At 26.3% G+C, this 13,741-nt stretch overlaps 1 protein-coding gene across 1 annotated transcript in view; it reads right to left on the bottom strand.

Moving 5' to 3' along the window:
- Positions 1-13,741, bottom strand: part of larp (La related protein) — a 216,532-nt gene that overhangs the window by 96,645 nt on the left and 106,146 nt on the right. Inside the window, exons 5-6 of the mRNA XM_075378905.1 lie at positions 13,617-13,718; positions 2,199-2,419 (exon numbers count right to left, since the gene is read on the bottom strand). Coding sequence (XP_075235020.1) covers positions 2,199-2,419; positions 13,617-13,718 — 323 coding nt within the window. The remainder of the gene's footprint in view (positions 1-2,198; positions 2,420-13,616; positions 13,719-13,741) is intronic.

The following is a 13,741-nucleotide window of genomic DNA, read 5'->3' as shown; positions in this document are numbered from 1 at the left end:
GAGTGATCGAAAAAAAACAGTAATTATATTCAAATAAGAAAAATGATACCAGTAGTACATACACAAAAGGGAGAATATGAATGACAGGGCAAAAGCAATGAACGAATAGAAATGGACAAGATGGATTGTAACTGTGAAGATAGGCAAAAGAACAGAAAACAAAAGAAAACTACAAAAACAGAACTGGCTATAATACCACAGAGACATCAAATTACATTTGGTTTTGAGTTCTGCATTGCTGCCCTATTAATGACACAATTACTGAAATAGTAAGAAAACAAAAATTAACAAAACTGTGAGATGAAAAAGGGAAAAAGAAGTGATATGCTAAAGAATGGAATTACAGCACTATGATAAAAATAAAATTAGGAACAATTAAATTAAGCAACAATAAACTCTCAAATAATCATATGCTACTGTTTAATGTGCAGACAATTTTTATTAAAGTAATAAAAATTAAAACACTTTTTCACTTTAAAGCACATTCTAAAAACTTGTATGCAAGAATACGTTACGAAAACATTTTTAATATAAGCCATATTAAAAACAGGGATTCAAATCCAGAACCTTCTGGATGAAAGGCTGACATGTTTTATCACTCCACTATCAAATAGAATTCACAGAAAATTAATGTGTCAAAAGAAGCATCTTTCTTGGTAAAACCACACAGATAATATTAAAGACAAAATAAGCTTGTTTGAAAACCAGATTATAAATGCTAATTTAAAAAATTTATATTTTTTTCCAAAATTCTTTATTTTTGCACATTTTTTTAACAACTGCAAACAATTTTACCACTTCGTTAAAATTCTAAATTTCAAATTAAACTATTAAAAAAGACACAATTTTGATAAGATTTGAATGAGATAATTTTTAAAAGCAAATACTAAACTTTCGCATAAAATTAAATACCAGAAGTTAATTATAACAGGATTACTGGCTGATATTTTAGAAATATCGATCACAGAAACTTCATAAAGATCAAATATTAAAAGCAAATAAAAACTTCTGCATAAAGCTAAATACAAGAAGTTAATTATCATAAGATTATTGGCCGATATTGTAGAAATACTTATCAGAGAAACTTTATACAAATCAAATATTAAAGACTACAACAAAAATTAGCTGCAAAACCAATAAATAGTCATTAAATTAAATAATAAGAATTTTTACATGAATCATTACGGCTTGCACATGCACAAACACATACATAATCTGCAGAACAGAAAGCACTTCTTCAGATAATGGTCATATCCCTAAAAGTTCTTTCGATTAGAAAATTTTAAATGTTAATAATTCATTCAATTGTCAATATAAACACAACAAATTTTAAAATATCAGTAATAACTTCATATCATGCAGAACATAATGCAAGTGAAAAATTTTCATAAAAAAATTTCACAAATAATTACCTAATATATAAATGCATGGTTCTCATCCAAGATTGAATTTCTCTTACATTACATTCTAAAATATATATATATATATATATATATATATTTTGATATATATATATGATATGATATGATATATATATTATATATATATATATATATATATATATATATACTCTGAACACTATTTTTTTTAAATCTATACTGAACTCCTACAAAAATGTAAAAGAATTATAAAATTTTAATGTACACTTTGTAAAGATACAGCTAAGTTTAGTTTGCTGTTTTACAATTAAAATTATGACTGTGTTCTGAAAATCAAGCAAATGGAAAAATCAATTTATATTCACTAATAGAAACACAAAAAATTAAAAACATGACAAAAAACATTTAAGAAAATCTGAAATGAAAACTGAGCAGTATTTAACTGCATAAAACTGTGAGATTATGGACTTAAAACAAATAAAATGTATACAGAAACTCACAATGAAGTGTTCTAAAACACTGCAGCACTAAATACCAGTTGGATAAAAAAAATAAACTAACTGATTAATAGAATAACAACCTATATGTACTCTGACAGTTTTGGAGAGATATCAATAAAAATATCTGACATTATAATGGGTAAAAATTATAAACAAGACAATGATGAAAAGTAAAACTAAAACAATATAACTTGAAATAATTCACCATTCTTCAGTGGCAAGTAATTTTGAACTACAGATATAAATTAATATTCCTGACTATAAATATTCCCATACAAATATATACGTAATATAATAATTTTTAATTTACTAAACCAACCTGCGTGTATTCTGTTGGATAATCTGGATATTCTGCGTTATTATTGTTACTATTATTATTGTTGTTGTTTTGTCGCACATTATTACGTTCCGAATAACGGGTACTTCGTAGACCACCACGTCCAGCACCTCTGCCTGATCTTAAACTGTGGCGCGGGCCACCTCTTTTATAATACCAATCTCGTTGGTTTCCAGAACCACCATTAACAAAGTCATCATGGCCTAAAGTGAAAACAAAAAATATAATAAAGAATGAATCAAGTAAATTAATGCATATAAAAAAAAAGTTAAAATAAATAATATATACATACATTAATTTAATAAAATCAATTCTTCCTTTATTGCTGTCCATATCTTCCTCTGTACTAATTACATTAAACTATAAATAATTCACCACGGTACAGAATCCAATAATATTTCTTACCTTATTATTACTTCTTCACTTGTACATCAAAAGCACTTTTAAGGATTTTCCCTCATTGTCAGTTAATCAAAAAACTAAAAACTTTAAAATTACTACACATATTAAAATTAAATTAAACTGCATACATAGTGTAAAATATGCAATCAAGAATTAAAATTAAATATTAAACATTCTTAATAACATCAATTTTTTTTTAATTTCCCATTCATACTATGGCCAGCCATTATATACAGTACAGTACTAATATTTTATGAATTTTATTTAATTTACAAAAGTGCTGCTACCTATAGCAGTTTTGATAAGAAAATTGTTACTAAACTCTGTCTGCAGACTAATCATTCTATATTCATAAAATATTTTTCTGAAATGCCCAATTTTTTATCATTATTATTATTTTCTTTTGTAATTTTAATTATTTTTTAATTTGTTTCTAAAGCGGTGAATACTAGTTTGTTATCTATTAAATGGTCAGCAACATAGTAAAATCATAACTCATTGTTTTTTACGTCTAAAATATTCTGCAAACCTTGCCCTAAACAATTATCAGTTTTCCTAATATAAAAATTATTATTACAATCATTACATATTTATAGACACCACATAAATTTGAATCATAAACATCACCATGGAATTTTAAATGTCTTGTTATATGGTTATTTGGATCATATGATGGTTTATATTTTTCATCATTGTTAACATTAATCAAACTTTCAATAACATTATTAGTATAAAGTATTTTATATAGATATTGTCACTGCTATGTTTATTATTTATAGATTTCAATGTTGATGTATTACTAGATTTTAACCTTTGTTTTTTATAAATATTATCATTTAATGAGGTGCTATATCCATTTCTTACTACAGTACATTTTATATTTATTTCTATATCTAATTTTTCCTTCTTGTTCTGTGTGCAGTATATCATACTCTATTCAACATATTTGTAAATATATTAATTTTGTGTGACTAAGGATGATTTGATCTTCTAATAATAGTTATTTTACTTGCTGTTGGCTTCTTGTATGCGGATATTATAATTTTGTTATTTTTATTAATTTCTATGTCAACATCCAAAACATTTATTTTTCTACACTTATCTGTTTCAGATGCTGATTTTAAACTATATGAAATGAATTTTTTCAAAATTAGAAGATGTTCATCATTTATAACAGCCTCAAAGACTACCAAAATGTCATCAACATATCGAACCCATAACTGAACTTTGTGTGTATGAGTAATACCAAAAACTATTTTATTTTTGAATTCCTGTAAATAAATAGACATGTTGGTTATGTCATAACTTATCATTCTAGTATTTTTATTTATTGTTACATTATTGTTAACCAAATCATACCATTTTTTATATTACACTTATTGGATACAAAAATTTTAGATCTGCGTACTTTATTTATTTTTTGGTAATGAAATAACAAGGTGCAGATTTAAAGTTAATTAATGGACGTATTGGGTTATCTTGTTTATGTATTTTAGGAAGACCAATAAGTTTCGGGGCAAATGATTTAAATGGATATAAACTAGTGTGATACCTCATTTTGTTATCACAATTAAAAATTTATAATTTGTGTTAATTTTTTTTTAATCTTTATAAATTTATTAGTTGGGCTAAAATTTATTCATTAATAAAAATTCAACTTGATTAATTTGCACAGAGTTTTTGATAATGCTTTTCTTATCAAAGCTGCTTGCTATAGATAGCAGCACTTTTGTAAATATTGTGTAAAATTCATAAAATATTAGTACAGTACTGTATGTAGTGGTTGAACACAAGCATGTATACAAATTCTAAAAAATTAAAAAAAAAAAAATTGATGTTATTAAGAATGTTTAATTTTTCATATTTAATGTTAATTCTTGACTGCATATATTTAACAATTTTAATTTCTTAATGTTTAATTTTAAAGTTTTTAATTTTCTGATCAACTGACAATGAGGGAAAATCCTCAAAAGCGCTTTTGATGTACAAATGAAGAAATAATAATAAGATATGAAATATTATTGGGTTCTGCATTGTGGTATATTGCTGAGTTCTACTTTTTATCTTATATATATATATATATATATATATATATATATATATATATATATATAAAAAATATGTTAGTGAGATTCAGTTGTACAGATGAATAATGTGATAAATTTTTATCACATATATTTTTTAACCACATTCAGCTTACTTCACTATTAACAGTTCTGCAAATAATGAATAATTTTACATGAATATATTACAAAAGAAAATGACATTTATGTTAAAAGAACAAACAGCGGAGTAATGAAAGGCAATGATTAAATAGAACACTTAGTGTATGATCCCTTGTCACCAGCTGTGGAGAGCTTAAAAAGAAGTAGGACTAATAATAATAATAGCATCACTTTTAAAAATGATACAGCGTATTTATATAGAAATGCATATACAAGAGGAAGAGTGGTGATGAAGTATAAGAACTTGAGGTATCCAGCTGTGGGAACTAACCAAGTATAGTTGTTTTACGTCCTCTTTATTAACAATAATGAAAGGTCAAGAAACAATAACTGCCATATAGGCAGTTACAAAACAAAACAACTGGAGAATGTATTCAATCTATGCAGTATGCATATGAAGCAGTACTGTTAGCAACTTATAAAGAAAACTCATAATAGATGGTCATAGAATAGATAACTGCTGCAAAAGATACGAAAAATAACCTAGCTAAATCCCGAATAAGGTGGATTCTCTATGTATTGATTGCCTTCGTATTCCTACATTTCTGTATCCCTTATTACTTAAGCAAGTAACAAGGTAATTGAGTCGATCACTTCTTTATTTGAACTTAACAGGACAGCACAATTCCTGTGTGTGTGTTTGGGAGTGTGAAACCATCCAAGGACTTAAGTTTTCTATCTAGAGGTTGCACAAAAAGCTAAACTAGCAGCTAAGGTATCAAATCTATTAGGAAAAACCATGCCTCCTTTCCCTATGGCTAATCTATCAATTCAACAAACAGAAGGATGGAAGGTAGCAAAAGCAAGGAAACAAGTAATCAAGCTTTCAAAATAATATCATGTAGTAGGTTGGCAGAAAAATGAATTATAATACAGCCAAAGTCAATCAACCCTTTTTCCAGTGGAGAAAAAGGCTGAATGGCAAGGAAAAGATATCACAGCATATGGCCATTCAGAAGCATATTACAGTTTATAAAAGTTATGAGTTGTTAAAAGCAATCTACTGAATAGGATTAGAAGCAGATTAAAAAAAGCAGTAAAAAAGGAAAATAATATAATATAAATATTATTATTAAAAATAATATTTTCAGGAAAGATTAGAACACATATTATTAGAACACTGTTTAGAGAAGGGAGGAGGGAAGGAGGGAGACAGAACGGATAAGAATATTTTGTTATGTAAAGAATGGTAGCTATTTTGTACAAACACTATGCCACAAGGTAAAAGAGAAGGTAATAAAAAAGTAAAACAAAGTAAATCTTAGTTAAGTAGTAAAATAAAAAATAAAACTTTTAATCGGTATTTTAAATACAGTACCTTTAGGTATACTGTTATTTATATTAATAACTTTTTATTTTTTATTGCAAAGACAATTAAAATAATTAACTTAATTAATTTTATTGAACAGAATTGAATTTAATCTAATAAGTTTTATTTAATTTAGCTTTAAATGGTTCTTTGATTATAGAATTCAAATAAATTTAAAATATTTAATGTGCTCCCAGGTTTCAAAATTTAATAATAACAAATGTGTCATTCAAAATAAAGAAATTAGTAATGAATACAGAAAAAAAATTATCATTAATTTTGTATGTTTAGGATTTTTTATAGCTTTTATTGTTTATACCAAATAATTATCTCCTGAAAACAGGATATATTTACAATTTACAAAATATAATAATTATACAAATCTGTATAAACAATAGTATGTTTGGAAAAATGTACTACACTATAGCTCACTTCTTTCAAATTAAAAAATATTAAAAATTTATTTTATAAATATTCTCTACTGAGTTGAAATATATATATTGCAATATTTTGTTAGAAAGGAATGCATTAATCAGTCACTTTACACCAGTGCAAGTTATCCTCTGAGAGTTCATTATATAATTTGTCCCTAAGATGAGCAGATTGAAGATGTCAGTTGTAGGGTAGAGTATCACACATATTTCATTGGGTTTGACATGCTAATGTACAACCACATATTTCGCTAGATAAAAAAAGGCAACAGAAACCCATTTCATTCCTCACGTTCCTTATAAAACCTACCATGTTATGATTTTTAATGATTCTGTTACTCTTGAGGGTAGCTACATCATTTTCAGAATTGGCTCATGTTAGGTCACCTACAACCTCACGGTTACAGTAATTAATAAATATACATTTTGTAGACAAGCAAAGTATTCATTTCAAGGTATTTAAAATGTATCATTTAGAATGCACATATTGATATTTTAAGTTACTAAAACTATTACTATACACAACAGTCAAAATTATAAATTAAGCATAATGACATCACTAAAACAAGCATCTGTACCTCAGCAGATGACAATGATATGATTTTAGAATAGCAATCTAATATTGTTTATTTAGAATTGTCGGGTGCAAGTGATACCATAACAGCGATTCACAACTGCACATCAGACTTGTCTTACCATAAATTCTATAAACCACAGGAATACTAATATAAATATCACTATCATAAAAAATAATGTAACAACTAATATTATCACATCTTATCTAAGTTGTTTATCCGATCTACTACTTTGTTTACTGTCAGAAAAATAACATTTTAATTTATACTAAAAGATCTTAAATAACTTAGATTCTATAATTTATTTCAGTAAAAATCTTTAAAGAAAATCTATATTTTCAATTGAAATAATATATAATTGAATAATAAATTGATAAATAATTGATAAATAAATATTCATGTTATTTATGGCCAATGTATTTTTAGATATTTTTCAACACCAAATAGAAAAATTTTTTTATAGGTAGGGGAATTTATTATTACATTATTAATTTTACCTTTAATTTTATTTTAAAGAAAAAATTAAAATCAGATAAAAAAATTATAAGAACAAAAATAATGCCAAATGAAAATCAACAAACAATACAGATTAGACCACACTATTTAGTTTTTGTTTGTTTCGTGTTGTAATTCTAATCAAAATGTTGAAATTTGAATTTGTATTTCTACCCTTTTAAGAAGAGAATGGTTCCATTTTTTTTTTAGTATATGAGTGTATTTTTTAGTATTTTTTTAGTATACACTTCTGCACCTATTTTAATAATAAAGAATGTACGAAAATGTCAGACCTTTGATGGGAACTGAAATTGAGAAAAAATGAACTAGAAGCCAGCATCATTTGGCCAGCCATATTCAACAATTAACTAAATGTGAATGGTGGTTTAATGCACAGCTCATGGGCTGTGCATACTCAGTTTAATTGCAGAATGTTTTCCTGAAAATATTTTGCAATTAATAATGAATGACATCATCATAATAATCATGAATGATGAGGTACACTTACATTCAACAGGATGAATCAAAATGAGCAGATTTGTGTTATTAGGCAAATGACAGTCGTCTCAGTCATGAACATCTTCATTGTGACCATGTTGTATATAGTAATCATATAATGTTGTGCAGAAAAAACCTTTGGAACCATAAAAGCAAGTGTATTGTGGTGTCAATAACAGTACAGGAATTCAATGAGTGTTGCAAGAAAAATATGAAAAATATTTCCCATGTGGGTCATCTCTGAATCCAGAAATATTTTTCTTAGTAATCAGATCTGTCTGTTAGTGACTTTTTCTTTGGAGGTAATTTTGGAAATAAGGATTTTATTTAAATATACAGCAGAGCTGAAAAATTGAAAGTTAATATTAATCAAGAAAAACTGCATCAATTCCACTCAAAATGGTGAAATGTACAATAGATTTTTAAATTCACGGTAACAGAATATGTTTGCAATACAGGGAATTGCCATAATTTAAAAAAAATAAGTGTTTCAATAACTGGCATGTTTTTAATTTAATCTTTATATATAAATTTTATGAAAATATAAAACATGCTTAATTTTAATAATTTCCTGTTTCCTGCAACTCTGAATAAATAATACAAGTATACAGGTGTGTGTGTGTGTGTGTGCACACACATAAGTGCTTGTGTGTATAGAGATAAAGAAAAAAATACCAAAACCATTTTGCCACTCCAGTCTATTTTAGAAATTGTAACACTGCTAGTTAATCAGGGATGAATGTGGGGAGCACTTTCAGTAATGGGAACACATACTGTGATCCACTACTCCAGCAAAAGACAACATAACATCACTTTAACTTTTCTCTTGATGTACATAAATGAACAGTAATTTTTCTGAAGTTTCATACTACATTTAGTATGAAGACGTTTAATCTAAATATAACTAATTTACCAAACTATTTTATTAGTTGCCATATTTTATGTACATATTACAGATGCATTTCTGAAAATATTATAACTATCAGGGTTTGAAGAGGCATTTGTATATTTATCATAAATTTGACCAAAAGTGAAGTTAGATCTTATAACATGTTACAATTTTTTTTTTAATAAAAGAATAAAGGTTAGTAATAAACAAAAGTTTAATATTAAATTCATGATTCAATAGTTAAACAATTGTAAACCAAGGGTCATTCTTTTGAAAAGTTTTTCTGGAATTTGTTTATTTTAATAAAATATATCTTGGAACCTCTGTGGAGGACTGCTAACATCCCTGCCTTTCATCCGGAAGGCAGAGAAACTGAAACCTGGTCAGGCTTCGCATTTCTCACACACACAATGATATTCATCCCATCTCACTGAACAAATGTAATTGAGAGTAAATCTGTAGTTGTGAGCGTTAATAAAAAAAACCACAGTTAAATCAATTAAAATCAGATTTAAAATTATTTTTGTAAAGAAAAGGAAAAAAAGTATTTTTAAAAAGTTGACTGATGGATCCTTTCTAGAGCAAAAATAAAAGTACCAGAAGAACAGCAAATAAATTTAGGTTATAGTAATAACATAAACTGTCAAATAATTCAACAAACCTGATAAATAAGTTTACTAAAGCAATTTTTCTAATAATGTCTCATTAACAACTGTTTTAACTAATAAGCATTGATAATAAATTTCAAGTACTTTAGTCATGTCTTTATAATAATTATTTTTTTAAAAACACTAATCACTGTAAAACAGCTATTATGTCATTATTATTAATATTATATTTAGTGAAAAAAAAAAAAAAATGTGTTAATGGAGCAGCATTTACTTCATTACCTAATGAAAACATGATGATAGACTTATGTGAAAGTGAAATAACAGTAACACGAAAATTTTATCAACAATTGAATTTACTTATAAAATTGAAAAACAAAATTTATGATCTTTTAGCAAAAGGTTTTTTTTGTAGGGGAGGCGAAAAAACACATTCAAACTATCATCAACCTTCCCTCCAAAAAAAAAAAAAAAACAAAACTTACAACTACTATCAGAGCTAACACACTACATTACTTAAAAGTAATATCACAGTCGGAATCTTAAAAAATAAGATATACTTTATTCAAAAAGAATGATAAATATAAAATTAAATAAACAAATAAGATTTAGCAAAGTCTGAGAAGAATGTATAGAAGGCCCCCCTTCTCAAGTAGCAAAAACCAATATTATTGGTTTTTGAAGAACCAATATTAAAACCATAATAATAATAATAATAATAATAATAATAATAATAATAATATGATTAAAACTAAAATAAAATATGCATGAATAACACAAAAATTGAATCACAATTTATTGTTGGTGTTGCAAGGAAAATAATATTAAATTCGTGAAGCATATTGATAATTTGTAGCAATAATAATATCAAAAACTTTTTTTAAATTTCTAAAATTCTTTACCACTCCTAGGGTAAGGTGAATGTTTCAAGCAATTTAAATCACAATGCAAGGCTATATAATGTGCAATGCACAAGTATATGGCGCACAGTCAAGTATCAGTCACACCGTAGACATACTGGTGTATTTTCTGATGATATCAGATATCCTTGAGTAACCGCAAAGGACCACTTCCTCTTGCCGAATTTTTCTACTTGAGGTTTTTTCATAGCAGCATCCTTGATGTACCCAAGTTTATTGTCTACTCTATCAATCCAGTCACTTTTCCAATTTGCTCAAAGAGTGGGTTTTACAGAATTAATGAAAAATCGGCAGTAATACAAGGGGTAAAAGACGGTTGACTGCATGCGTCTTAAATGTGGAATAGGGATGTTTCGCACAAAAACTCACTTCTGTATTACAATATTCAACCCAGCATCTTTTTGGATCATATTAGGGACTTTTTGCATCTTATTAGACAATAACAACAATTGTTATTGCCTATCAGGATCTGAATAACGCCAAATGTGATGCCAAAACTAAAGTTCAGTTTTCATAAGGGTAGGGGAAAAGGTCACCAAAACAAAAAAAAGAAAGATGTTTTCAACCAAATATTAAGAATTTCAGGTTTCTTTATCGTGGTAACAGTGTCATTTATTATAGTTTTCTTTGCCTGAAAATACAAATATAAACTGCATTACTATTTTGAAGTTTTTAAAAGACTAAAAAATAATCAAAATAACAAGGATCAAACTTTCCTAGTCATAGCTACTTTTATCATAAAATTGTGCTTTCACATTCAATGTTATAATCTGCACGTACTGTCAAAGAAAAATTGAATGCCTGTACTTTCCCAATAAGGTCTTCAGCAGACACTATTTGTTTCCTACAGCCAAATCAATATTAAATGTTAAAAGATTTTATATAGTTGAGGAGATTAAAAAAATTCACTCAACACAATTCTAAAGTATTTTATTTCCAACACAGAAATAATGATGGAATGATTGTATCAACAAGAGAGAATGATTGTATCACTAATGGTTCCTGGGTGAGCCCTAAAATTTTATACAGCAAAAGTCTGGTTATTTATAAAATAGACCTCATTAAATAATAAAATTTCTATTTCTGTAAACTAAACATCTGTTACATAAAAATTATAGAAATATCAGTTTCATAAATTTCAAAACTGTGTAATCTGGAATACACAGTAATCAACTGATAAGAAGCAAGCAAGTAATTTTTGTTTTTTATAAACATTATTTTATGAAGCGAATATAAAGCACTAAACCTCTGAATATGTTAAGTATATTATATTACATTGTTTAAATAGAACTTTTAAGTTCAAGAGGGAAATTTTTTTTCTTAATTTAGAAAAAATAAAGAAACAACTGAAAGATTTGACAATTGACACAACTGGATGATGCCATTGCACAAACTGATGCAATCAAAATCATAGATACAAACTAATGCATATTAATTTGTTGAGGCTAAAATTTATGAATGTTAATTATTTATTAAATTTTAGAGTTAGTAAAATACTTTAAAATTTACTCAAAAATTATTCTTTGTTTGAAAAAAAATGTCATGTTCATTTAAAAATAAGTATTATATGCAATTTGTTTTAACTTCATCAATCTGCTTTATGAATATTTAGTACACCTAGTGAAAATATATGATACAGCATATTAAACTTATAATTCATCAAACTGTCAGCTACTACGGTGCACTGCCACCACTTTAACATTTGATCTAGGGAAATTGAAAATAAAACTGGTATGTAATTATTTATGTCTATATATCGGCTTAATATCTAACATATGTTATATGTTTTTTTTTGTGATTAGATTTATGTTAGAATTTATATAAATAGTACTTGCTGGAATTTATTAAATCCTATTGTTTTTCCTGTAATGATAAATAATCTTCAGACATTCTCTGTTAAGGGTGGATCATGAAAATTTAATGAAAACTTTTATTATTACTCGTTAGAATTTTAATTTGTTTTATTTTAAATAAAGTTAAAGGCTACCCCATATTACAATCTAAATAATGTTTCACAAATAGTTTATTTGTGTTTTATTGGTTAAGTTATGAAAAACAATTCAAGGTTATTTAAATTAATATAATAGTGATGATACCAGATTGTAAATTACCTTACAATTTTTTAACTCGGTTGCTTGTCAATCGATTTTCAAAAATAAATGTAATTTTGTTTATAATCAAAAGCTTAACATTTTTACTAATAAAATATATTTTTATAAAACAATTATAAAGACATAAGGTATTTGAAAAACTTGGCCACAATTTTAAAATTTGAGGACATATTTATAAAGAAATTTATTTTTTTAGAAAAAGGTGATTTAAGTATGCGTACAAAAAATATGATTCCTTAATCCAATCTAGATAAATCAATTTTTCTATCAAAAAAACTTAAAACAATACAAAGGCAAATAGACCAAAGGAAAACTACCATTAATTATAAACACTATTAGTTTATTTTCATAGGCAGAATCCAAAAATGAATAACCAGGTAGTTTTTTGTTACATATATACGAAAAGGAATTTACTAAATATACATAAGGGCTTGGAATGTATCAACTGTGTATGGAAGACTGTTATTAGTTTTAAGAAGAATTAACTAAATAAAAATGTCTAATAATAAAAAAAAAATAAGTGAACAATTATTAACAACCTCACACTGAATACCAATCAATAGTTTCAGTATGAATCTAATGCAAACGTGATTTTAAGGGGTAGCTCTTATTGAAAAACGCACAAAAAGATCAATAATACTATTTTACTTTTTCAATCTTTCCAAGTAAAATAAATGCAAATATCATATTGAAAACGTGCACGATTAAAGACAATTTTATACTTATATAATTATGCAAAAACAGGATTTCAAAAACGGTGATAGGTCTTCAAATTATATAATGAAAGTCAGATGACTTACGAATTGGTATTACTAGTTATTTCAGCAAAACTGGTTAAAAAACTGAATAATTTATACAATAATAATAATAAACATTTAATAAAATAAGTATGTAAATATAATTTCAGAACAAAATAAAATAAAAATTTCTAACTTACCGATTTCACCATTCCTTTCTCTGTGAAATTTTGGAGAACGATCTCTCCTACTGCGTGCTTTAGCAATTTCGATATCAAGTGGCACCCATTTATGACGAGATGCTAAAAAAAATAATTTATTAATA

Source organism: Lycorma delicatula, chromosome 11, assembly GCF_047948215.1.
Source record: "Lycorma delicatula isolate Av1 chromosome 11, ASM4794821v1, whole genome shotgun sequence".
Taxonomy (NCBI): Eukaryota; Metazoa; Arthropoda; class Insecta; order Hemiptera; family Fulgoridae; genus Lycorma; species Lycorma delicatula.
Note: the sequence above shows the minus strand (reverse complement) of the source record. Positions and strands in the feature narration are given on the sequence as shown.